The sequence below is a fragment of the Ochotona princeps genome, chromosome 4 (assembly GCF_030435755.1).
Source record: "Ochotona princeps isolate mOchPri1 chromosome 4, mOchPri1.hap1, whole genome shotgun sequence".
NCBI lineage: Eukaryota > Metazoa > Chordata > Mammalia > Lagomorpha > Ochotonidae > Ochotona > Ochotona princeps.
The window spans coordinates 55,475,113-55,502,492 of NC_080835.1; the positions used below are offsets into that span (position 1 = coordinate 55,475,113).

At 38.4% G+C, this 27,380-nt stretch overlaps 1 protein-coding gene across 13 annotated transcripts in view; it reads left to right on the top strand.

Moving 5' to 3' along the window:
• Positions 1-27,380, top strand: part of EMSY (EMSY transcriptional repressor, BRCA2 interacting) — a 91,647-nt gene that overhangs the window by 29,169 nt on the left and 35,098 nt on the right. For all 13 annotated transcript variants that reach the window (XM_004589868.4, XM_058663616.1, XM_012928320.3 and 10 more), the window contains 4 exons: positions 1,964-2,240; positions 11,448-11,699; positions 20,144-20,293; positions 24,440-24,610. In XM_004589868.4, coding sequence (XP_004589925.2) covers positions 1,964-2,240; positions 11,448-11,699; positions 20,144-20,293; positions 24,440-24,610 — 850 coding nt within the window. The remainder of the gene's footprint in view (positions 1-1,963; positions 2,241-11,447; positions 11,700-20,143; positions 20,294-24,439; positions 24,611-27,380) is intronic.

A 27,380-nucleotide genomic window follows, 5' to 3' on the forward strand; every position in this document is an offset into this window, starting at 1 on the left:
CTCAGGTTAAAACTGGGTAGCTACAGAATGACTAATGATTTTTATGTTCTCAGCTATAAAATGGGGATAATAGTATCTCTGTAATAGGATTGTTGGGAGATATAGTAAGCAATAATATTAGTTCTTGGAGCTATTCTTGATTTTGTTCTTTTTCTTAATGCTAACATTCCATTAATCAACAAGTGTTATTTCCTCTACTCACAATAGTCTGAATCTTATCCCCTGCGTAAGTTTTCCTGTGGCTTCCTATTATGCTTAATATACGTTCTGAATTCTTTTACTCTGGCTTGCAAGTTTGACATGGCTCATCTACTCTTCCGTCTCCTCACTTTTCTATATGTTTTTGCTACTCTAGCTTACTTTCCGTTTTCCAATATGTTAGGCTAACTAGGTTTGTTACTCTAATTTTTTTCTCAGAAGTGATTTGTCTCAAATGTTCTACAGTTTTCTAGCCATGCTGTCTAAACGTTGACATATCCTTTCTACTTTCTTTTTCTTCATTTCTTGTATTAACAAATATTCTATAGGTTTTGTCATATATTCAAAATCTCTTCACTTTTGCCACTTCCGTTGTAAACATGTTGGTTTCTGTCATCTTTGCTTGACATATTTTAGGAACTTCCTAATTGTTTTCTTTGTTTCTGCCTTCATTGCCCTATTGTGCTTTTTACCAAGATGATAGCATAATGCTCTTAAAAAACATACTGTTTTTGTAAGAGTTCTAAATTTACGGAAAAATCAATAAGATAGAACAGAGTTATTATATACCCTGTATACACAATTTCTCATTCTTCCCTCCTCCCCCCCCCACAATTTCCCATTATTAACATTCTACGTTAGCATTAGACACTGGTTACCATTGAATAGTATTATTGTATTAATATTTACTATTGCCCATGGCTTATTAAGATTTCCTTGGTTCTTATTGACTATTTTTTTCTGTTCCAGGATACTATTTGGGATGTGGTATTATATTTACTTATTAAACTCCTCTCGACGTTGAAAGTTTCTTAGACTTTTCTTGTTTTTGATGACCTGGACAGTGTTAAGGAGTAGTAAATAAGTATTTTGTAGGATGCCCACTGTTAGAATTTGATATTTTTCTCATAGTTATACTGGGTTCCAGTTTTTGGGAGAAAGACAGTAGAAAGTACCATTTTCATCATATTGTATCAACGGTATAAACCATTATTATTTCTCTGCAGGTGTCTCCTACTGTTCTCTGCCTTAGAGCTTTTAATCCTGTTCATTGGGTCCTTGAAGTTTCTTGGGCAAATCAAACTTGCTTTTGCTTCCAGGTGTTTGTGTTTGCTGCTCCCTGTCCCACTGGTTGCTCTTCTCGGTAGGGATGTGATTGACACCTTGCTGCTGGTATCTGTCTGCCCAAACACTATCTTACAGAGAGACCGTCATCGAGTGCTTTATTAAAAAATTTTAGAGCACTCCCATCTTCCTTTATTCACTTACTTCTCTTTATTGTCTTCCATTTTAATATGACATTTACTTTTTTATTCATCATTTGTTTCTCCCTAGTAGAATATAAACTCTATGAAGGTAGGAACTTCGCTTTGTTCTCTTTTCTTTCTTAGCATCTAGAACCATGCCTGGCACATAGTAGATGCTCAGTTAATATAAATGAGTCAACGTCCAAATTACTTTCTAGAACAACTGCACCAATTTATACTCCCCTAAATAGTATATTCAAATGTTTACTTTGCTGTGTCTTATACAGCAATTAGCTATGTTTTAAAAAATAGTTGCTTGGTCATTATTGTTGCCTCTAAGTGCATTTTGATGATCAGGACTAAAGGAAAGCTTTCATAGATCTTTAGTTGTGTATTCCTTTTTGTTGAATTGTTTCTTGTTTCACAAGCTATTTTTGAATTGAATGTAACTAATCGTGAATGTAAATACAATCATAATATAGTGGGTACATGAAAATAACTTGTTTTCCCTTCCTTAGGTTATTATAGTGACCACATCACCAAGCTCAACCTTCGTGCCCAACATTCTCTCCAAATCCCATAACTATGCTGCAGTCACTAAGCTTGTACCAACATCAGTCATTGCCTCCACAACCCAGAAGTCGCCGGTGGTTCTCACTGCTTCCCAGTCCTCTCTGGTCAGTAGTAGCAGCAATGGCAGCAGCAGTTCCACCCCATCGCCTGTACCTAACACAGTTGCAGTGACAGCTGTGGTGTCCTCCACACCATCTGTGGTCATGTCAACAGTAGCACAAGGTCAGTGGTAATTCACCATTTACTTCTACCTACCCTGTGGGCTGCTCCACTACCCATCCAGGTCTCTGCTTTGTGGCCTGGGAAAGCAGCTGAGGACGGCCAAAAACCTTGGGACCCTGCATCTGCATGGGAGCCCCATAAGTAGTTCCTGACTCTTGGCTTTGGATTGGCTCAGCTCCAGTCATTGCAGCTGCTTGGGGAGTGAATCATCAGATGGAAGATCTTCCTCTCAGTCTCTCCTGCTTTCTGTATATCTGACTTTGAAATAAACTTTAAAAAAAAAAAAGAAAAGAAAAAAATGAGATTGTGTTAAGAAGGAAAGAGGAGAAATGAAATTTGACTAGCAGTCAAGGGTATATGCCGTGTTAGATTATGTAACAGTTTTGGAACAGTTGATTTAAAAAAAAATTTTAAAAATATATTTTTATCTGAAAGTCAGATATACAGAGAGGAGGGGAGACTGAGGAAGATCTTCTGTCTGCTGGTTCACTCCCCAAGTGGCTGCAACAGGTCAGAACTCAGCTGATCCAAAGCCAGGAGCCCTCTCTGCGTCTCCCATGTGGATGCAGGGTCCCAAAGCATTGGACCATCCTTGACTGCCTTCCCAGGCCCCAAGCAGGGAGCTGGATGGGAAGTGGGGCCACTGGGGTTTGAATCAGTGCCCATATGGGATCCCGGCAGATGCAAGACAAAGACTTTAGCTGCTAGACTACCACACCTGGTCTTGTTTGTTTGTTTGTTTCTATCTTTTAAGATTACTTTGTGTCTCTTCTGTTGCCTTATTATCTATTTGAAAGGCAGAAAGAGAAAGAGATAGGTTCTCAACTGCTGTAATAGTTAGGGCTGAGCTAGGTTGAAGCCAGGAGCCCCAAACCCTATCCGGGTGTTCCATGTTAGCAGCAGGGACTCACATGCTTGAGACACCACTTGCCTCCCAGGCATTATCAAGAAGCTAGATGGAAGCGGAGGTACAACTCTGTCTCAGGCACTTAAGTCACCTGGCATGTGGATGACTCAAGAAGTGACTTAACTGACTGTACCACAGTGCTTGCTCTCTTGCTTTGCTTTTGAATAGTCCCTGGAACAGGGTTTTCAACCTCTACATTATTGACATTTTAGACTAGAAAAGGTCCAGAGGCTGACCTGTGGGGTGCGGGATGTTTAACATCATCCTTTGCTTTACTCACTAGATGCCAGTAGCGTACCCTCTGTTGCGATAATCAGAAACATCTTTGATGAATGCCTGAGATCCCAGAGGTGGAAGGAGAGTAGAGTTGGTAGTTTTTGCAAAATTACTGTTGGTTCAGAGCCCAAATTTAGTACTTAAGGCATGCATTTATAATTGATGATGAGCTACCTTTATAATAATATAACAAAGTATTATGTTAGAATTTTATGTATACTTCCATTTTCTCCTGTCTATGTTGTAGTTGTCATTCATTTATAATAGTTATTTTTATTGGAAAGGCAGATTTTTCTTTTTACAGAGAGAAGGAGAGACAGAGAGAAAGATCTTACGTCTGCTGGTTCACTCCCCAGATGGCAGCATTAGTTAAGCTGAGCCAATCTGAAGCCAGGAGTCAAGAGGTTGTTCCAGGTCTCCCTTGTGGGTACAGGGTCCCAAGGACTTGAGTCATTCTCTGCTGCTTTCCCAGGCCTCGAGCAGGAAGCTGGATGGGAATGTGGCCCACAGGGGATGCTGGGCAGCAGTGACATCCCTGCCAGGGAACTCTTCCTACCCAGAAAGCCTTCCATAGTTGGCATTCTTATCTTTAGCCTTCTCTTCCTATTGACATCCAGCTTAAGCTTTGAGGCCCTCAGCTAGGTAGCTCTCACTCTCAGAAGCCTTCTTCATCCCACCTGGGCACTACCTGCTGAGCTATAATCTGAACTCCCAGTGTGGAAGTCCTCAAGTTTCTACTCTGATTTACATTGGGGGCCGTCTGTACCATGCTCTAACACCCCATCTTGGCCTGTATTTCTTAGCTGAATAACTATTGGTCTTGCTTTGTGCCCCTCATGTCTTTAGCATTGAGTTTTTTTGGGGACACCAGGAGCAAGGAAGAGGATTGAGAAAGAGGACCTTTTGCTTATTAACACCAAAGTAGCATATTTTTAGGCTGTAAAGACAGATTGGTATGATCATTTTCCTGTCTTTTCCTGTAAACTTTAACTTTGAAGGCATAGACTATTTCATGGCTATAAAATAGTTTGGTATCTAGGCTAAAGTCTGAGTTCTGCCCTGTTCTGCTCCAACCCCAATCCTGCCCTGCCATGGACTGTTTCCTTTTATTTATTTATTTATTATTTATTTTTAAAATATTTAAATTTTTTTTATTAATTTCATTGCATTGTGTGACACATTTTTTTATGCACTGAGATTCTCCCCGCCCCTCCCCAAACCCTCCCCCCCGCCCCCCCACGGTGGATTGCTCCACCTTGTTGCATTTCCATAGTTCAAATTCAGTTGACATTCTTTCATTGGAGGTTTTGACCAATCATAAAGTCCAGCATCTTATTGTCCTGGTAAGTTCAATGGCTTCTTGGTGAGACCATCTCTGGTCTGAAGGTAGAACCAGCAGAGTATCATCCCAATCAAGTAAAAAACCCAACATAATATTTACAACCATTTACAACATTATGGCATTAATTGACATGGTATTGATTAACCAATATGTTACTAGGGAAATGCAGGTTCTCAACCACAACTTGTGACTTCCTCATAGACATTTCAATTTTGGTTTATATTCAACCATGTTCTATATACCTTAAAATACCTTAACAGTATCTTTTTTAAAAAAAGATTTATTAGTTTTTATTTGAAAGGAAGAGGAGAAAGAGATACAGCAATCTTCTGGTCGCTGGTTTACTCTCCAGGTGATTGCAATGGCCACAGCTGAGCCGATCCCAAACCAGGAGCCTGGAGCCAAGAGTATCTTCTTGGGGTCCTTGTAGGTTCAAGCACCCAAGGACTTGAGCCAGCCTCTGCTGTTTTCCCAGGTTATAAGCAGGGAGGAGGGAGCTGGATCAGAATTGAAGCAGCCAGGACACAAACTGCTACCCATATGGGATGCTGGCACAACAGGTGTTGGTTTAGTCTAATACTCTACCGCACTGTCCCCAAATTATGAGTTTTATTAAATGGGTAAGTATCAGAGATTTAGTGCTTAATAAAGTCACACTGCTCTTAGATGTCTGTTCTGAACATCTGATTTCAATACAATTCTTTGATTCTGAAGTCACCCTTAATACTTTTCCTAAATAAAAAATACATGGAGATCATGGTTTTGTTAGGAAATTACCCATGTATACAGTTAGCGCCAGTTAATTTAACCAATACAAAATTTAAGCTTTTTGTCACTTAGATAGTGCTTTTTATGTGTTGAATCATCAAATGTTGGTGCAAAAAGGAACTCCAGAGAAGGCCCAGTTTGTTTTCTTTTGTTTTTTTAGATATACATATATTTTTTTATTTTGAATTTTTGAATTATGTTACAACTTCGTATAGACTGGGATTCCCCCCCAAACTCCCACCTCCAACAGAGAATGACAGAGAAGGCCCAGTTTGTAACAGAATAACTCCCACAACTTGTTGGAGGAGTTGCTGTAGAATCCCCCAAGCTGGCTTCTCTTGCCGTATGTGGAGATGGTAGAAGGAAGGAGTGTTTAGTGCAAACCATAGAACAAGAGCTCAGCAACTATTGCTCAATTCCTGGACTCCTGGAGGGGTTTGTGGTAGAGGTTTTTATAAAGTTGGTTCTGAGAAGAATGTGTTGAGTATGTGTGCAGGTTCTTGTCTGGTCTGAGGTGCTCATGACCCTGCTTTGATTGATTGGCAATATCATGCCCCTTGTGAAATTTTGATGATGCCAAAGAGGGCTGCATTCAGTCTGAGGATTGCATGGACTTGGAGTTCCTAATAAAGAAGTCCTTCCAGACAAGACAGAACATCAAGATGTTATCTACTGGAGACACAAATGATCTCCTGAGTTCGGGAATATGATTAGGGACTTTGTAGGGTAAGCTGCACTATTCCCTCAATTCAGTGAGTTAAGTCTAACAAGTAGTTCATTTGTGATCATGAAAGCTGGACTAGGAAACTTTATTTATTTATTTATTTAATTGGAAAGTCAGATATACAGAGAGGAGGAGAGACAGGAAGATCTGTCCACTGATTCATTTCCCAAGTGGTCACAATGGCCGGAACTGAGCTGATCTGAAGCCAGGAGACAGGAGCTTCTTCCAGGTTTCTCACATGTAGATGCAGTGTCCTAGGGCTTTGGGCTGTCCTTCGCTGCTTTCCCAGGCCATAAGCAGGGAGCTGGATGGGAAGCGGGGCTGCTGGAACATGAACTGGCACCCATATGGGATCCTGGCACATGCAAGGGAAGGACTTTAGCCACTAGGCTACTGTGCCAGTCCCAGGAAATTTTAAAGAACAGACTAAAAGAACTGTAGCATGAGTGGTGAATCTTGCCAAGGGCCATTTGGATATTTATAATAATCACCATACAGAATTATCAACTTAAAAATCAGCCTGCTGTAGATTTATATTGAGCTTCCAGTCTGCCTGCGGTTGCCTTGGCAGAGTCAGACCAAGTGATTTCTCAATCCTTACATGGCTCTCAGACTGGACATTACCCACCTATGGTAGGGTATCAGTTTCAAATTCAGAACACACATGTCACTAATATGGCTCCCTGTTGTACTAGTATTGAGGTAGTGATGGGAGTGGGGGATATGGAGGAATGTATCAAAAACATGAGTCAGCCTCCCAGGTGATTTTGACTACACCATTTCTTTCTTCATATTGTTACTCAATCTGACCTTAACTCTTGAAAGACTTGTAGAGTAAGGGAAAAAATCCAGCAGAGGAGGAAGCTGAAACCTGGAAAGTAAGAGTAACTTCTCAAGGTTTATCCTTCTCCATCTTTATCTTTCTCTAGGGAGAATGTTACCTAAGATTGATATTATTATTTTACAATTTGTTTTATAATCCAGAATGTCATGATGGGGTAGATGTGAAATAACATTCCAAGTACTTGTAAATAAGCTATTAATTTCTTTTCATTGTTTCAACAGTGTTTAAAAAGTTAATGTGTTGTTCCCAGGACTGGGACGGCTGACTGGAACTGGGCTGGAGCTGCTCACTGTAGAAGCCCTAGCATTTCAGGTTGAATACCCCCTTTCCCCCACGTGGCTCCCAGCTCCCACCCCTGGAAAGGCAGCAGAAGATGGCCTGAGCATTTGGAAGACCTGGATGCAGTTCCTGGCCCTGATTTAGCCCAATCCTAGCTATTTGGGGGCCATTTGGGGAGTGAACCAGGAGGTGGAGGATTCCTCTCTCTCCTTTACCCTGCCTTTCAAATAAATAAATATTTTTGGTAATTAAAAAAAAAGTTAATGTGTTGAGTTACTTTTGTAATATTCTATTAGGAATTTTTAACTCACATAATTTCTTTTAAGATTTACTTATTTTTATTGGACAGGCATATCAGATTTACAGATGGAAGAAGATACAGAGAGAAAGATTTTCTGTCCACTGGTCTGTTTCTCAAGTGGCTGCAATGGCCAGAGCTGACCTGATCCAAAGGCAGGAGCCAGAAGATTCTTCTGGGTCTTCCATGCAGGTGCAGGTCCAGGGTCCCAAGTCTTTGGGCCATCTTTCTCTATTTCCCAGGCTATAAAGCAGGGAGCTGGGTTGGAAGTGGAATAGCCGGGGTACAAATCAGCACCTAGATGGTATCCAGCAGTTGTAGGGCCAGGATTCAGCCACTGAGTAAGGATGGACATAATAATTTTGTTAAGGAGTTAATTAATTACAACAAAATTGCAAATGAGATATCTGGAAAATTTTCTTGAGCTCCTCGTACACCTTTACTAGTACCTCATACGCATGAATACTTGCTGTGTTAGTACTGCACTGAAAAGAACCTTTCATCATCATGTTATGTTCACTGTACAAATGTTGTATGTGCATGCTTGGAATTTCTTCTCACACAATTATTTAATGACTCAGCCTTTTGGAATGAACTAAAGAAAAGTTACTTTTCCAAGTTAAGTAATTCAAAAGTCTGAGCTATTTGTATGATGCCATGTTTAAATTGACTGATTAGAACCTAAAGAATAATACTTATGGTCCCAGGGTGATAGCCTGGTGGCTAAATCCTCACCTTGCATGCACTGGGATCCCCTATGGGCTCTGGTTTGTGTCCTGGCTATGCTACTTTCCATTTAGCTCTCTGCTTGTGGCCTGGGAAAGCAGTGAATGATGGCCCAGGGCCTTGGGGCACTATACCTACGTGGGAGGTTCAAAAGAAGCTCCTGACTCCTGGTCTCTGGCTTCTGATTGGCTCAGCTCTGGCCATTGCAGCCACTTGCTGGGTGAACCAGCAGATGGTGGATCTTCCTCTCTGTATCTCCTCCTCTCCGTATATGTGCCTTTCCAATAAAAAAGTTTTAAAAAAATCTTTTTTTAAGAGTAATACTTGAGAAATGTATTACCAATAAATAATATTGAAAATTGATTTATTTTCTACATTATTTGCATCAGGAACTTACATCTTTTTCAGATTCAGGTGCCACATTTAATCTCAACGTTTGATGTGAGCTGAACCAGATTCAGTGATCTCATTGCTCATCAGAACCAGAAAGCTTAAAATTTCCCCACAAGAGGAATTTTATTGATGGCTCCAGTTTATTCCATCCCCAAAAAACAAATGAAGTGAACAATAACCTTAAGCATTTTTTTTTTAAAGAAAAGATTTATTTATTGGAAAGGCAGATCAGATTTGCAGAGAGGAAAGACGGAGAAAAACATCTTTCATCTGTTTCACTCCCCAAATGGACACTGTGGCTGGAGCTGAACTGATCCTAAGCCAGGAGCCAGGAGCTTCTTCCAGGTCTCTCATGTAGGTGCAGGATTCCAAGGCCTTGGACCATCCTCTAATGCTTTCCCAGGCCACAAACAGGGAGCTGGATGGGAAGTAGAAGAGTTGGGCACTCATGTGGGATCCTAGCAGATACAAGGTGAGGATTTAACCATTGAGCCATTGCTATAGACCCATTAAGATTTTATTGTTTTCAGAGCAAAAGCAGAGGATGAAGATTAGAACTGGCTTAGTTGACTGTTTTCTCATCTCCTCCGTTTGAAATGTTTACTCTTATAATAGCCAACGTTCTCTTGGATCTGCGGTTGGACTCTGTACACTCAATACTCAGTAACAACCTTCTTCGTAGTTTTAACCTTTTCCAGAAAATCGGTTTGATTGTCCTGCGTGGTGATTCTGCTTCTTACCACAATGCCATTTCCTTGGGCTTAGAGAGTCTTTGCCCTTCTTTTACTGTGTAACTTTGTGGGATTGGTGCTTGCTGCATATCTTGCAGAAGATCTGATGCAGTTTTGGAACATTCAGCATGTTTGCAGAGTGCTATAGCACAAAAAAAAATTTCAAATTTTAAAGATTTACTTAATTATTTATTTGAAAGAGTGACACAGAGACAGGGAGAATCAGTGAGAGGGAAAGATCTTCTATTCACTAGCTTGTGTTACAAATATCTGCAACTGAGGCTGCTAGGTCAGGTTGAAACCAGATTCAGGTCTTCCATGTGCATGATAGGGACTCCAGTGCTTGGCCATCATCTCCTGCCTTCCCAGGGATGTTGGGAGGAAGCTAAATTGGAAGTAGAGCAGCTGGAACTCAAACCAGCTACTTGAAAATAGATTGTATGGGGCCTGGCGTGGTACCTAGTAGCTAAAGTCCTCACTTTGCATGCTCCGGGATCTCAAATGGGTGCCGGTTCCAATCCCTGCTGATCCACTTCCCATCTGCTCCCTGCCTGTGTCCTGGGGAAACAGTTGAGAACAGTCCAAAGCCTTGGGACCCTAAAGTTGTGTGGGAGACCTGGAAGAAGCTCCTGGTTTTGGATCAGCTCAGCTCCAGTCATTGTGGCTACTTGGGGAGTGAACCAGCGTCTGAAAGTTCTTTCTCTGTGTCTCCTTCACTCTGTATATCTGCCTTTCCAATAAAAATAAATAAATTTTAAAAGAAAGAAAGAAAGAATATAGGTTGTAGGTATCCCAAGTGTTGGCTTAACTAGTTGTATCACAGTGCCCACTCCAGAACTGAGTGGGCATATTGGGACTGAATGGTGCATGTTCAACTTGTGTCCAAGTTCCTCATCAGTTCGTAGCACTCATAGCCTCCTTTGATTGGTCAGTTATCACCTGTGTCTCAGGGAGTTTTAAAGATGGCAAAATGGGCATCAATCTTGGGTCCACATATAATCATTACTTTTTACTTGGGGCATAGGATTTATGGGAAACAAACTGTAAGAATAAAAGTACCAAACATCAAGATGTTATCTTTAGGATAAATAAATGATTTTATAAGTCAGTGTTTAGGGACCTTGTTGCAGTCCCTCAATTCAGTGAGTTCATTTTAGCTACAACAGGGCAAAGGAAACTTAAAACTATGGGAAGGAGGCTTTAAAACCAGGGGAGGCTGGAATATATAGAATCTGTTCTTAGGTTCAATGTCAGTTATTTAAAGCCTCATTATTGTATTTGACACCAGTGCTTAATATATCATACTTTGTATTGATTTACCTCATCTTTTTTCAAGATTTTTTTTGTTTGTTTGTTTATTTGAAACACTGAACAACAGAGAAAAAGAGTGAGATCTTCCGTTTACTGGTTCACTCAAGAAATGGCCACAGGGTCAGTTATGTGGTGTAGCGGCTTAAACTGCTGCTTGTGACAGCAGTATCTTATAAAGACCCTGGTTCATGTCCTGGCTGCTCTGCTTTGACATTCTGGGGAGTGAAGCAGCATAGAAGTCTCTCCTCTATCTGTGCTTTGCCTTTCAAATAAATAAATCAATCTAATAAATAAGAAGGCTCAATAGCCAATCTGGGCCTGGCCAAATCCATATGCCAGGAATCCCTTCCTGATCTTCCACATTGCTGGCAGGAGCCCAAGTATTTACACCATCTTCCATTGTTTTCTAAGGTGCATTAACAGGAAGCTGGATCAGAAATGGAGTACCTGGGACTTGAACCAGTACTCTAATATGAGAAGCTAACATGGCAAGTGATAACAACCTTCTGTGCCATTATACTGGTCTGCTTATCTTTATTATATACTGTAGTAACCAGGAGTTATTTTAATTATGTTCTCAAAATTTATTTTCCCTTGCTTGTCTATAGGTGTATCTACATCAGCAATCAAAATGGCATCAACAAGACTTCCTTCCCCTAAGAGCTTAGTGGGTGCCCCAACTCAGATTCTTGCACAGTTTCCTAAGCAGCACCAACAGTCCCCTAAGCAGCAATTACATCCAGTACAGCAACAGACACAGCAGCAAGTGGCCCAGCCTTCTCCGGTATCTCATCAACAACCTCAGCAATCTACTTTACCACCTGGCATCAAACCTACCATCCAGATCAAACAGGAATCAGGTAAGTAGAAAACATTTATAAGATGCCATAACTCTTGTCCAGTCACCAGTTCTCTGAGTCTTGCAGTCCATGAACATTTTATATCTGTCAGTTTATTTAGGATTTACTTGATTTTTTTCATCAGTGTTTTAAAATTATCAGCATATAGATCCATTGCATGTTTTGTTACACTTATGCCAAAATTTTTATTTTGCAGTTACTATAAATGGCATTGTGATTTTAATTTCTATGAGTCTATCAGTATAAAAAATGTTATCGGTCTTTGACTTTATTGAATTCATTGATGCATAGATTGCTTAGGAGTTTCTGTTTGTATCATCTATAAGCAGTGACAGTTACCAATTAGTGAATCTTTTATTTCTTTTTGTTATCTTATTTCACTGACTATAACTTCAATATTGTGTTGAATGAGTAAGTGTGGGGAGAGCAGACATGCTTGCCTTGTTTTCAATCTTGAAGTGTGATGCCATTGTAGGATTATCTGTTTATTTACTTGAGTCAGAAAAATAGAGGACTCCCATCTGCCACTTCAACCTCCCAGTGCCCTTCATGGCTGGGATGAGCCTGAGTTGACGCTGGGAACTCAAGCCAGTTTTCCATTGGGTAGCAGCAGCCTGGTTCCTTGAGTTGTCACTGCTGCCTCCCAAGATCTGCATTAGTAGGAAGCTGGAATCAGGAGCTGGAACTAGTTATTGAACCCAGATACTCTGATGTGGAAAATTATTATCTTAACCAACATCTTAGCCTTTGTTGTTTTTGTTTTCTTTTCTTTTTATCCAGGTTAAGGAAGTTCTATCTAGTTATCAGTTTTCTGGGAATTTTGGTTGTGAATGGATATTGAATTTTGTTAAACACTTTTCTGTCAATTGTTAATGATTGTTTAACCTGTTAATATGCTTACATTGATTTTTCAGTGGCACTAGCTTTGTGTATCTGAAATGAGTCCCATTTGCTCATTCCTCTTATATGATGATGCTTCCAAAAGTTGGTGAAAAATATGTTTAATGAAAAACCTGTGCAAGATTTTCAAAACTTTTTGTTCTAAAATATATTTTTCTATTAGGTTTTCTGCACAGTTTTTGTTGTTGTTGTTGTTGTTGTTGTTAAAGCATGTTTGTTTAGTTAGTTTTGATAGGCAGAGAAAAAAGGAAACAAACTTCCATGCGCTGGATCATTGCCCAAGTGCCCACAACAGCAAAGGCTGGACCAGGCTGAAGCTAGGAGCATGGAACTTAATTGAGGTCCCACGTGTGGGTGGCACGGACCCCTTGTTTGAGCCATCATCTGCTGCGCCCCAGAATGTACGCTAGCAGGAAGCAGCCATCATGAGCAGAGTTGGGGTCAAACCAAGGTGCTGTGATACTGGATGTAGATATCCCAAACAGCATCTCAAATGCTGCTTCTGGTATTCATCATTCAACTACCTAATAGACTTTTACAGGATTATAGAGTCATCTGGGCTTAGAAATTTTTTAGGGAGTGGGGAACTTTTAAGTTAGGAATTCAGCTTTACTAGTTATAGAGACATTTAGATTATCTGTGGCTTGTGTGGAGTTAGTCCATTTCTTCTAGGTTGCCAAAGTTATGAGTTTATTTTAATTTTTTGTAGGATTACTAATTATCCCTTCAATACAGGATCTATATTATTATCCCACTTCATTTCTTTAATTTTTAATTTTAAAATCGATTTCCGTTTACTTGAAAGACACAGAGTCAGACAGAGACAGATGAAAGCAAGTCTCCCTCCTCTGCTTCACTCTCCAAATGCCTGCAATAGTCAAACTGGACCAGGAACCTGGAACTCAATCTGGGTTTCCAGTATGGGTGGCAGGATCCCAGTAACTGAGCCATCACCTACTGCTTCCCAACATGTGCCTTAGCAGGAAGCTAGAATTGAAAATGGAATTGACACTTAAACCTGGGTACTATGATAAGGGTTGCACATATCCCTAGTAGAATTCTAACCACTGTGCCAAACACTAATCCTATACGTTTCATCAGCTTCATTTTTTCTTCTTCTATTTTTTTTAAACGATTTACTTACTTATTTGAAAGGCAGAGTTACAGAGAAGTGGAGAGGCAGACAGAGCTCACATTTACTGGTTTGTTGCTAATTGGCCATCTTGGACAGGGCTGGGCTAGGCTAGGCTAGGAGCTTCATCCAAGTTTCCATGTGGGTGCAAGGACCCAAGAGCTTGGGTCATCTTCTGCTTTTCCAGGCCTGTTAGCAGGGAGTTGGATCACAAGTAGAGCAGCTGGGACTAGAACTCAAGCCCATGTATGACCGACTACATCAAAGCACTGCCCACCACCACTCCCCAAATCTTTTTTTCATTAAAAAAATTTTTTAAGATCATTTTTTATTGGAAACTCAGATTTACAGAGAGAAAGAGTTATAGAGAGAAAGATCTTCCATCTGCTGGTTTACTCCCCAAGTGGCCGCAATGGCTGGAGCTGAGCCGATCTGAAACCGGGAGCTAGGGACTTTTCCCTGATGTCCCATGCAGGTTCAGGAGCAGCTGGGTTACTAACTGGCATACCCATATGGGATCCTGGTGCATGCAAGGCGAGAATTTAACCACTAGGCTACTGTGCCGGGCCTGCCTGCCTGCTTCATTCATTTCTTTCTTTCTTTCTTTCTTTCTTTCTTTCTTTCTTTCTTTCTTTCTTTCTTTCTTTCTTTCTTTCTTTCTCTCTCTCTCTCTCTCTCTCTCTCTCTCTCTCTCTCTCTCTCTCTTTCTTTCTTTCTTTCTTTCTTTCATATATTTTTCTCTGGAATTTGGAATTATGTGGTACAATTTTGTATAGGCTGGGACTGACCCCCAAACTCCCACCCCCGACAGATTTTCCCCATTTTACTACAATGATGTAGTCCTTCATAAGGAATCATAATTCTATCAGTCTCTTACTTAAGTGTGCCTCGATACCTGCTTCATTTCTAATGTTGTTTTGTGTCTTCTGTGTCATTTTCTTTGGTAAACTTCTGGAGGCTTGTCAGTTTTATGGAGTTTATTTGTTTTTTTTAAGATTGATTGATTTTTGTTTTTAATGATTTTTTTTTTCCTACATCATTTTCCTGTTGTCGGTTTCTTCATCTTTTTATTTCCTTCCTTCTGCTTTCTTAGTTTTATTGTGCTCTTTTAGATTCTGAGAATGGAATTTATATTTTTCTTTTGAGTAAATTTTCTCTTCTAAACCTTTAGAATTTGTATCCACATTTATTTAAATATTTCTGAATATTTCTTAGTATTTCATTAGCTGCATCCCATATGGTTTGATATATTCTCAATTTCATTTAGTGGTGTTTGTTTTAAAATTTCTTTTGCATCCTCCTTTTGACTCATAAATTAGTCAGAATTGTTTAATTTCCAAATGTTTAAAAAAATCTATGAATTCCCTAAAATTGTTTTTAATCTTCCCTTTTTTTTTCAAACAAAACAATAGTAACCAAGTCTGTGCCTCACTAGTTTGTATGTCCATAATTATATCTGCAGTATAAAGTCCCAGAACTGTAATTTCTTTGTCAAACAATAAAAGAATTTAAAATTTTGATAGATCTTGCTAGATTTTCTTTTTTAAAAAAATTATTTGAAAGTCAGAGAGACAGACCTTCCACCTGCTGGTTTACTCCCCAAATGCCTGTAGCAGCCAGGTCTGAGCCAAGCCAAATCCAGGATTATTGGTCAGTATAAATAATGCTGTGAAGATATTTATGTGCAAGTTTCGAGTATGGAATTTTCTTATGTGTATACCTAGGAATGGAATCTCAGGAACTGTTTTATTGTGTGAGAAGCTATCAGTCTGTTTTCCAAAACAAATGCACCGTTTATCTTCTCTTGAGTGATACGTGAAGGTTCCAATTTCCATCACTGCTAATACTTCTCTTGATCCTAGCCATCCTAGTTTCTGTGAAATCTTATTTCATTGTGCTTTTGATTTCATGTACGTGATGACCTTAATGGAATTTTCATGTGCCTTTCAAAATTCTCATATATCCTTTTTGAAGAAGTATCTGTTACAGTTGAGTTGTAAACATTAATATAGTGCATATGTAATATATATAATATGTAATTTACAAAAATGTAATATATGTAATATGTAATTTACAAAATATGTAAATTGCAAATAATATATAACTTGGAAAAATTTTCTTCTATTCTGACTTTTTTGTGATGATGTCCTTTGAAATATACAAGATTTTAGTTTTAATGGCATCCAGTTATCTATTTTTTCCTTTTATTGCTCATACTTATATATATAAGAATCCGAATTTTGTTCCCTTTTTTCTTTAATATTTGGTAATTTTGCATTCTTCTATGCAAACATTTAGTCCATTTTTATTTAGCTTTTTAATTTACTTATTTTTTAATTGTATAAATTTTATTTTTGATAGTTTTTACATAATTGATTAGGGAGCAAAGGGTCAAGGGCTAAGAGGAAAGTGGGTGAGACCATTGTTTAAACATTCTTTTTTCCTTCCTGTATCTGGGGGGAGGGGAGAGATATGCGGAGAAGCCACGCCCAGCCTTCCAGCCTTCCGAGGATTCCCGAGGTGGAGCATGCTCCGAGGGTCCTGCTCAAGTGGTTTTGATAGTTCATCAGTTCTGTATTGCTGTTGATCTTGCCACTCCAATCGCGATGAAATCTCTCCAGACTCCATTGGCTGACGTAGTCCACTTTAGAGTCTCCGTTTGCCAAGGAATTCACTGCCAATTTTTGCTGGAGTAGTTGATCAATTTGTTCCAGTCCATTTTTAGTTAATTTAGTGTATGGTGTCAGGTAAGGGTATCTCTTCATTCTATGAGTATACCTATCCTGGTGGACCAGATTAATTTGTTTAAAGAAGTATTCTTCACTCCCATTGAACAATCTTGGCAACCTTATCAGATATTAGTTGAAATCTGGATTCTGAGTTTGGTTCTATTCATCCATATGTTGATCTTTTTGTAAATACCATCTTGGTTGATCATCATTGTTTCTATTAACTTTTAAAATGAAGAGTATGACTCTTCCTGAGTATATGTTTTGGAGTTCTTTTGTGTAATTTATTCCTAAGTTTTATTTTTTTGACACTATTGTAAGTGTACCTGTTAATTTGCTTTTGTAAATCGTGCACTCCTAATATGTAAGGGGTGTTTTTGTGGTAGTATTGCATTCTGCAACTTTATGATCTCAGTTATTCTTAATAGTTTTTTTAGTGGATTTAGTGGATTCCTTGGTTTCTTTTTTTTTTTTTTTTTTTTTTTAGGAAAAACTCATGTCATCTGCAAATAAAGTTTTTTGCTTCAATTGAGTAATTTTTTTTCTTTCCTTTCCTTACTAGAACATTTAGTATAATATTGAATAGAAATGGTAAGAGCAGACTTGTTCCATGTTTATTTTATTTGTACAACTTTTCTTTATTGTCCTTTGTTAGGAGTGTTTCCTGGGAGCTAGGAATACACTCAGGTTTTGTGTATCTGATAAAGATTTTATTTTACTTTCATTTTATTTCTGCTGAGAAGTCAGCTGTTAACTCCTCTTGAAATTGTGTTTGTTTTAGGTGATGTTGTTTCAGTATTTTCTTCTGGTATTTGAATTTCTGCATTTTTACTGAAATATATGGCTGTTTTTGTGTTTGTCTTAAATGAGGTTCGTGGATGTATAGTTCTTGCTTTTCAATAAATTTGGAAAGTTTTCAGTTATTTCTTTGAATCTTTTTTCCCTCCTTTCCTCTTCTTGGTATTCCATTACATGTATGTTGGTATGATTAGTTATGTCCCCTGCTTCTCTGAATTTTGTTCATTATTCTTAATTCATTCTGTTCTTAAATCACATAATCTTTATTGGTCTATTTTCCCATTTGTTCTTTTTTAAAATTTAAAATTTCATGTATATCTTATTAAATATAATATTCCCACCACACTCTCTTCTACTTTTATCATCATGCTTGCCTTAGTTCTGTGACTATATTATGACTGCTTTGCAGTTTTTTTTTATTAGATGTGATATCAGGACACTGTAAAAAACATGTTATATCTGCTTTTTTCTTCTGTGAGTGAATCATATTTTGCTATTTCTTTGAATATCTCCAAATACTTGGGTTAGAAATTGGACATTTTGGAAGATTTTGCGGTTGATTACTGGTCTCTCCTCCAAATTTGTTACTGTGATTTATTTGAATATTTCTTAAGAGACAGAGCAATTACTGCAATGAATTCTGTTTGTTCCCTCCCTCTCATCCTGACTCCTCACAGCATTGAGCTTCTGGTATTACTCCTTAGGGATGCACAGGTCTGGGAATACCCATTCACTTTGGGGTGATTGTGGTATTGTTACTGCTGTCTTACGTGATTTCTCTGACCATACCCATCTGTTAAGTTCCACTAACTGCTAGCTGATTTCTCTTATTGTTTTCAGAAGCACCGTGAAACATATATTATTCCATAAATAAATCCATATTTCAACTCTGTTCAGGAAATAATTTGGGAGATTTGTTTTTGATACTTAATTCTGACTCCAGGAGGATTTCTCCCATCTTTCTTATTCCTCAGTTCTCTCTTCCAAACTATTCTAACCTGTAAGTTAGACTGTTTTCATTAAGTTGGTGAATCTCCTGCCTTTTACTATTTTCTACTATTCTTGAGGGTGCGCTTATGCTTGATTCCTCCTTGTGCTAAGTAAAATCAGTTCCTTTGGGAAGAGATTGAGAGTGTTCAGCTTTATTAGGTAAATCCCTGAGCCTTAGCTTGGATGGAATCATTTGGCCAGCATTTTCTGAGTTACAGCCCTGCTGCAGGCATGGAATAGGGAAAGTAGGCATGCAGGGTTCGGTGGCAGTCTGAGGTCCTCTTATCTTGCCTCTCCAGGTGGTGGAGCTGCTGTCTTACAAATTAGGATAAGGCAAATAGGTCTCCAGTTTTCTCGGGGCTGTTGTGCCCAAGGATGAGCTTTACTTCATGAATTTGCAGAGCAGAGGGGAGCATCCCTCTGAACTGCCCTCACTGCAGCTTAGCCTTAGCACTAGGCAGGCTAGGGCAGAACAGGGTAAGCCAAGGTTCTGCTCTTGCTGAGATTGAAGTCCTTCAGCTGGGAGCCAGGAGAAGAAGGAAGCCTGTGCCCCTGAATGCAGCAGTCGAGTGGAGTCTCCCTTTACTACGCTTTTACAGGGGGAAGGAGAAAATGATCTGGGTTTATATATCACAAATCTTTCTTTTCTTATCTTGCTTTAAGATTGACCTCTGGAATGGTTTTAAGCACATTGTACATTGGAATTATTATTATTACATTTTTATAACGATTTATGTATTTATTTAAAAGGCAGAGTTACGAAGAGAGACTCTTTAATCTGCTGCTTCGCTTCTCAAATGACCACAACAATCAGAGCTGGGTCAGACTGAAGCCAGGGGCCAGAAGCTTCCTCTAGGTCTCCAGCGTGGGTGCAGAGTCCCAAGGACTTGAGCCGTTTTCCCCTGCTTTCTCAGGAGCATTAGTGGGAAGCTGGATCATAAGTGGAATAGCAAGGCGCCAAAGTAATGCTCATATGGGATTCTGGGGCTGCAGTTGGTGATTTTACCTGCTGTATCATAGCAGGTTTTACCTGCTATACCTAATATTTATTGGCCCCTTAAATAAGTAAAAGAAATTTTAAGAGCTTCAATAGCAAATAGTTTAAAAATGTAACCAAAATTGTTATTGCTGCATAGTTTTCAGCAGGTTTTATGTAAGTTTAAAGAGTTAGGGGAAATCTTGGTGGAGTTGGGAATATGTAAATGCTGCATTAACTTCTGTTTTTGACTTCTTATGTTAGTCCCTTTATTGCAAGTATTTCCATGAAACAGATGGTTTATTTGCCTCTAAAAGGTTAAGGCCAATGGCAGACATTGATTTGAAAATGCATGTATGGCGGAACTATAAACAAACGAAAAGGTTTCATTTTCTTTAAGAATTTAGCTAGCAGCCTGCGCCATGGCCTAACAGGTTATGCCTCTGCTTGTGGTATCCCATATGGGCACCTGTTTGGAGGCCTAGCCGCTGCACTTTCCATCTAGCTCCCTGATAATGACCTGGGAAAGCATCAGAGGATGGTCCAGGCCCTTGGGCCTCTACATCCACGTGGGAAGCTCCAGGCTCCAGGCTTCTCACCATTTGTGGCCATCTGGGAAGTGGATGGAAGAGTTCTCTGTCTCTCCTTCTTGCTGTAACTCTGCCTTTCAAATAAAAAAATAAATCTTAAAAGGTAAAGAGCTTAGCTAATACATAGTAGTCTAGTTGCATGAGAGAAATTGGGAAATATGGGAATCTGAGAAATGGAAGTTTGAAGAATTTCAATAGTATTAATAATAAAAAAAGGTTCTCTCTAGGAGAGGTGACATAAATTTGTGTGAGTAGCTGCCCTTTGGGGATAGTATAAGGGGCATGTTTTTTTAAAATTTGTGCTGAGATTTATTTTTCTTCTTTCAAAGGTGTTAAAATCATCACACAACAGGTTCAACCAAGTAAAATCTTACCAAAACCAGTGACGGCAACCCTACCTACCAGTAGCAATTCCCCTATTATGGTGGTTAGCAGTAATGGTGCAATTATGACAACTAAATTGGTAACCACTCCTACTGGTAAGTTCTCTAAAGCATTAGTCCATTCATTCATCGGATGTTCATGAACTGTTTCTTTGCCCTACCAGCAATATGCCTAAGTAACAAAGGGGATGGAAAGATTAATGAGACAGTCCTTCAAAGAGGTCATTCTTGACTTTTACCCCAAAAGGCTAAAATTAGTCATTTCTTGTTACTCTTTTTTGTGATCCCCCATTTTTTTCATAGCACTTATCATAATTTCTAATTATTTAGCTAGTTATTTTTTTATTTGTTTAATATTGTTCTTATTAAACCATAAACTCTGTGTATATAAGGAGCCATGTATTTTTTACTCATCATATACATATATTTAGAGCAGACCTGTCAGTAGATGCTCAGTCAGGATTTATTGAGTGGGTGAAAATGAAACCTAGACCTCATTCTGAAACATGGTCCTACTATATGGTTAGTGTTACTGAGATGGTGGCATAATATGCCACCATGTCCAGGTAGGGGAGCAGCCATGTGCCTGAGGAGGAGAACAGTGCAGATTATTTTGGCTAATGTTACTTTAGCTGAAGTAGCTGAGAGGACCAGCTTTGGGGGAAGAAGAAGGTTTATTGTAGCTTACCCTTTGGAGATTACAGTTCTTCAAGGATGGGCAGCCCCCTAATGCAGCATCTGTGGAGGCGAGGCAGTCACACAGTGAACCAGTACATAGACTGAATCTGAAAACTCAAAATCCTGTCTTTGGAAAACCACCCCCTAAAAACACCCCTCTCTGGCCTCTTGCTGCAATGAGCCAAAGACTTATCGGCTCTGTCTCCAAGTCACAACCATAGGATCAAATCTACACCTTTAATCCATCAGCAATCAACAATAAGATGTCAGAATTTAAGCATCTTTTACAAGTTTTGGGAAAGCAGGTCATACTATACCCATAAAAGCCACCCTTTGTAACCTTGAGCAGTTTGCTTAATATTTCTAAAACTTTTCCTTCATTTATTTAAATGAAATAATAATACACACTGAACTTATTGTGTTACATACATTAAATATACAAGAAGTCCCCAGTATAGTGCTCAATAGCTGCTAATATTAGAGTTACCATTTACTATTATGTTAAATGTGGAGCTCCTAACCATCTTTTTGAGGGCCTATATTAGGTGACAGCATTTAATTGTATAAGATGATACTGTTTCAGTTTTATAAACTGATTTATTGGCCAGTCTGTACAAACATTGCATTTAGTCTCCATTAGATTCCATTACCTTCATTTACAGCCCCTTACATTAAAAAAATTTGTCTAAGGTCATGCAGTCAATTTGAGGAATTTAAATCCAAATCTGTTTGAGCCCAAACAAAACCTATGTTTTCTTGTTTTAAAAATAGTAGTAATTTCTGGCATTGTGGGATTGTAGGCAGAACTGCCACCTGTGGTACTGGCATCCCATATGGACACTGTTTCATGTCCTGAATGCTCCACTTCCCGATCCAGTGTCTGCTAAATTACCTGGGAAAGCAATGCATCATGTCCAAAGTTCTTAGGCCCCTGCACTCATGTGGGAAACCTGGAAGAAGCACCTGACTCTTGACTTCAGCCTGGTCTAGTCCTGGCTGTTGTGGCTGCTTGGGAAGCAAACCAGTGGATGAAAGGTCTCTCTCCTATCCCCTCTGCCTTTACCTCTCTTTGTAACTCTGACTTTCAAGTAAATAATTTTAAAAATTGTGGTGACTACACATACACACACATCATTAGATTTACCATTTAAAAGTATTTAATTATTTAAGAGGTAGAGTGATAGCATGGAATGGAGGGAGGGAGGGAAATGGAGAATGAGCTGGGCTGAAGCCAGTAGTCAGCAGCTCTTACCATGCTGGACTGTTACATGGATGGCAGAGCTCAAGTACTTAAGCTATCTTTAAGTGCCTTCCCAGGCTTAGCAGTAAGCTGGATCAGAAACAGAACAGCTGGGACTTAAATCGGCACTTCGATATGGGATACCACCATCACAGATGACGACTTGACTCTACCATTGTGCCAACACAATTACCATTTTTAAGTGTGCGGTTTTTGGTACGAAGTATGTTCACATTGATATAACCGTTAGTACTATGTATCTCTTGACTGTTTCCTCTTCCCATACTGAAACTCTGCCCCTTGGATAATAATTTGCCATTCCCCACTTTCCTCCAGTTCTTAACAACTGGTTTTATTTTCTTTCTCTGTGTAAAGCCTATGCTTTTAAACACTATTCCTTTTGAATTAAGTTTATTGCAATCACCCTGAATTTCTTTTCATTTAGCACAAGGTTAATAGCGGTATGTATGTATGACTCCTCATGTTAGAGAGAGGTGGCAAAATAATACTGTGCCTATGCTTATGTGTCTGAATTAGAATATGTGCTTCCTTTTAGTGAAAATATTTTTAACTATAATTCTAATGATGCAAACTTTACTTTGTACTAGATTTGCTTCTGATTCAAAAATATGATTATACCCAATTCAAACTACTTATATTTTGATCCTACATCTCTCTTTTTTTTTCTTTAAAAATTTATTTATTTGAAGGGCAGAGTTATAGAAAGAGACAGAAAAAGGTATCTTCTTGCTTTACTCTCCAAATGGCTACAATGGTTGGGTCTGTGCCAGACTGAAGCTAGGAGCCTAGAGTTTCTGGGTCTTCCAAGAGGGTATGTGGTCCCAAGCTCTTGGGCCATATTCTGCTGCTTTACCAGGTGCTTTAGTGGTGAGCTGAATCTGAAGTGGAGCAGCCAAGAGTTGAACCAGTGTTCATTTGGGACACTGGTGTTGCAGGCGGTAGCTTAACACACTACATCACAAAGCCCTCTCTTTTCTTTTTGACTAGTGACTGTGCTTTTTAAAAATAGAATAACTGGGCCTGGCGCCATGGCCTAGCAGCTAAAGTCCTCGCCTTGAACACGCCAGGATCCCATATGGGCGCCGGTTCTAACCCCGGCAGCTCTATTGCCCATCCAGCTCCCTGCTTGTGGCCTGGGAAAGCAGTCGAAGATGGCCCAAAGCCTTGGGACCCTATACCCATGTGGGAGACCTAGAGGAAGTTCCTGGCTCCTGGCTTCGGATCAGCGCAGCACCGGCCATTGAGGTCACTTGGGGCATGAATCATTAGACGGAAGATCTTCCTCTCTGTCTTTCCTTTTCTCTGTATATCTGTCTTTCCAATAAAAATAAATAAATCTTAAAAAAAAAAAAGTAAAATAACTTACTGAGACCACACTCCTCCCACCCCTCTTTTTGAGGGAAGGGGTTTATTGAAAATGGGTATCATGGTAGCTTTTGAATCCAATTATGGAGGAAAAGTTTTTTTCAGTTGAAGGTGTTAACTTATCTTTTGTTTATTTCTTCGTTCTTCCCAAGACTAAAACTTCTTTGTTTTACAATAATCTTTCTGTTGCTTAATTTGTAAGAAACTAAAATGGGCTTATCTGGCTAGTTTTTCATTCCTGTTTGAGAATATAGTGAAGTCCTAGAAATAGTGGTGTAGTGTGTAAAATCCTTTGAAAGTTATGAAGAAAAATATTTCAACAGGTCAAAAGTTAGGGAAATATGTAGAGAAAAAGTTAAAGAGAATTATTCCTAGCAATTCTTGGCAGCTTTAATTTTAATCTCTAGTAAAATGATGGACTAACCCTTTTAAAGATGGAATTAATATGTAGAGTGGATAAGAGTACAAAACAGAAAAAGTTTATAAAAATTTTAGGCCAACAAGTAGCCTTATTTGTTGAAAGCTGGCATTGAGTTTGATATTGAAACAGTGTAAAACAGATGCAGAGAGCTTAAAATCTATAACATATCTAAAATGCTGTGGCAGGAAAGATGATTAAATGTAAGTTTATTTTGGCATTAAGCTAGTGGAAGAAGTCTAATGGAAGAGGGAACAGGGTTAGTAATTATTTTTGGGTTCGTAATTTGATGCAACACATCACAAAGTTTTATGTGTAAAATTAATTCAAATTGGCCTGGTTTCACTTCTTCCTATGTGCATTGAAAACTGAGTGTAAAATTATAATGTCTTTACACATTGAAGTTCCATTTTCAAACTGGAAGCCATGTACATTAGATTGAAGTGTAGTTAAATGGTGTAGGTTATCATTCTTCTATATGTAATGACAAGGTTTTCTTGTGGCTTTTTCCTTTTTATAGGCACACAGGCGACTTATACCCGGCCAACAGTGAGTCCATCCATAGGTCGGATGGCTGCAACCCCTGGCGCTGCAACATATGTGAAAACTACCAGTGGGAGCATCATAACAGTCGTACCCAAGTCATTAGCTACTTTGGGGGGCAAGATAATTAGCAGTAATATAGTTTCTGGTAGGTATAACTAAAATATGTTAAAGATATAAATGACCTTCCATGAAAGGAAAAAATCTATTTCACTATCAAAAGATTCTGTTTAATTTTTCTTTTTTGTTTTTTCGTTTTCTGCTTACAAGTCTAAAATTTTGTTTTCATTCTTTATATTTAGTTATTAAGTATGGATTTTTCCATCGAATATTTGCATTCAAAGTGCAATTTTTGATCATCTTAAATAAAAAGAATGTTTAGTGGTTTTTAATTATCATAGCAAGATTGTAGGTTATATTGACATGGAAAGTTTTCATTTACAAACCAGTTAAACCTAGTCAAGCCTCTTAACAGTTCTGAGGTAGTATGTACCATGCCCAATTTATAGATGAAGGCAAATTTGAGTTGAAGGTGGTCACATTGACTTGCCCATGGTCATACAAGAAAGATAGTACAGAACTAATATTTGTTCATGAGATTCTATATCACCTCATGATTTTGGATACTAGTGTTACTTAGGCTTATTGAAAATAAAAAAAGAAAATGAATATCTTTACTTGCTCTTTTCACTGTTTAACATAACTGCTTCTTAAAAATATTTTACTCAGATGGTGAAGCTAACCATTTGCCTATTGGAGCCTTGCTTCGTTTTTATTGGCTCATTAATCCCCACAGAAGTATTTGGATTATGGACCCCGAAGTGAGAATGTTAACATCTGTTTTCATTGATTATTATTTTTTAATTAAAATGAAGTAAATAATTATGATTAAACAAGCCTTGTGGATTTTTAACTGTCACCATTTTTCCAGGCTAGTCATATTTTGTTTGTCCCAGATGAGTTGTTCTGACATTTTTACATTGGGGGATTGAAGTTCTTGGCAGTAATTCCATGTTGCTGATAACTCAGGGAGTGAGAAAAGCAAAACAGGGCATGGTATTGGCATAATGCACTATATTTAAAGCTGTTAATTTTGGCTTTACTTTTAAGTGTAAGTGAGAAAATCCAATGTTTGCCAAACTGAGGAGGGTGAAACGAGTCAGGAAGAAATCATCATACTCCAAGTTTTAAGAGGGTGTTTTAAATAACATAGTTAAAACTCAAATTATAATTTATTACTTGACAATATTTTTAAATAGTATAGAACACTTAATCAAACATTTTTTCAAAACTTTTTTCATTGGTAGGTAGCTTTTTATGACCGGAGGGGTTTTTCTTTACTTACATATGCATTTATAGTACTATATAACTTCAAAGAATGTCTAGTTGTCACGAGACTTGTGTTTTCAGACATTATTTATGGTGCAGCTGCTTTATAGAGCAATACAAGTAGGCCATGTGATCATAGAAGAGACATTATCTGAGAACTATATAGCCTGTACTTGTTTGCATATTATCCACGTTTGGATTTAAGTATAAAGCCATTCGATGGTTAGTTACTATTTCAAGAGCATGGGTGTTCATGAAAGGAGTTCCTAACCTTTTCTGGCTCTAGGATGTATTTGATAAATAGTTGAAATATTTTTATTCCTTTCGCATGATGTCTGTATCCCCTCTTTCATGGTTTGACATATTAATTCCACACAGTTTCTCCCACTAAAAACTTCTACCCTGATCTTTGTGTTACTTATTACTATTCTTCATAAACACAGTTCTGTTATTTTATGGTGTTCTTTTTTTAAAAAGGTTATTTTATATAATTGTAAAGGAGAGCTGTGTAGAGAAAGGGAGAGACATAGTTCTTCTATCTGCTTTCTTTTGTTTGAAGATTTATTTATTTTACTTGGGAAGTCTGAGTTAACAAATAAGAGAGGGAGAGACAGAGAAGGACCTTTCATCCGCTGGTTCACTACCCAAATAGCTGCATTGACCAGAGCTGGGCAGGTGCAAAGGTAGGAGCCAGGAGCTTCTTCTGGGTCTTCCATGTGAATCCAGGGTCCCAAGGATTTGGGCCTTCATCTTCTGCTTTCCTAGGCCATAATCAAGGGATTGAATCGGTAAATAAAACAGCTGGGACAGGAACCTGCACCCATTTGGGATGCTGGCTCTAGCAAGTCATGCCAGCCCGTCATCCCTCTCTTTAATATCTACATAATATTCTTTCATTTTCTTAATGGTTAAATGTTTTTGTTGTTTTTATTGTTTTTGTTATTATAAATAACCCTTTGGTAAATATTATTATGCATAAATAATTTTATATAACTTTTAATTTTTAAAATAAAATCATAGAATGGAAGTTAATGTTTCCAAAGTATTTTCAAGAAAGGTCAAGTTTTTTTAAATTGTTATTAAAATAATCTTAATTGACTTGACAGTCTTGACAGGTAATTATATCTTGTCAAATACTTATTTAAATGTGTATGTCTGAAATAACTGAGATTTTTAAGTTTTTTGGTGAACTTTGTTGAGAATTCAAAAATCATACCCATTTTACACAGATTAGATCCACTTGTAATGCCAAATTGTAAATACAATGGCAACACTTGATTTAATTCAACTTTGAGCTGTTTGTGTACTTTATAAGAGAGATTTATTTTTACTTATTTGAAAGACAGTGACAGAGAAAAAGGGAGAGGCATAGATCTTCCATTCATTGGTTCTCTCCCTAAATAGTCAGAATGGCAGGGGTTTGGCCAGGTGAAAACCGGAGCCAGAAACTTCACATGGATCTTTCTTGTGGGTGGCAAGGACCCAAGCACGTGGGCCATCATCCACTGCCTTCCCGGTGCACTAACAAGGGACTGGATTGGAAGCAGAATAACTAGTACTCAAAGTGGTTCTCTACTAGGCTTGTAGAT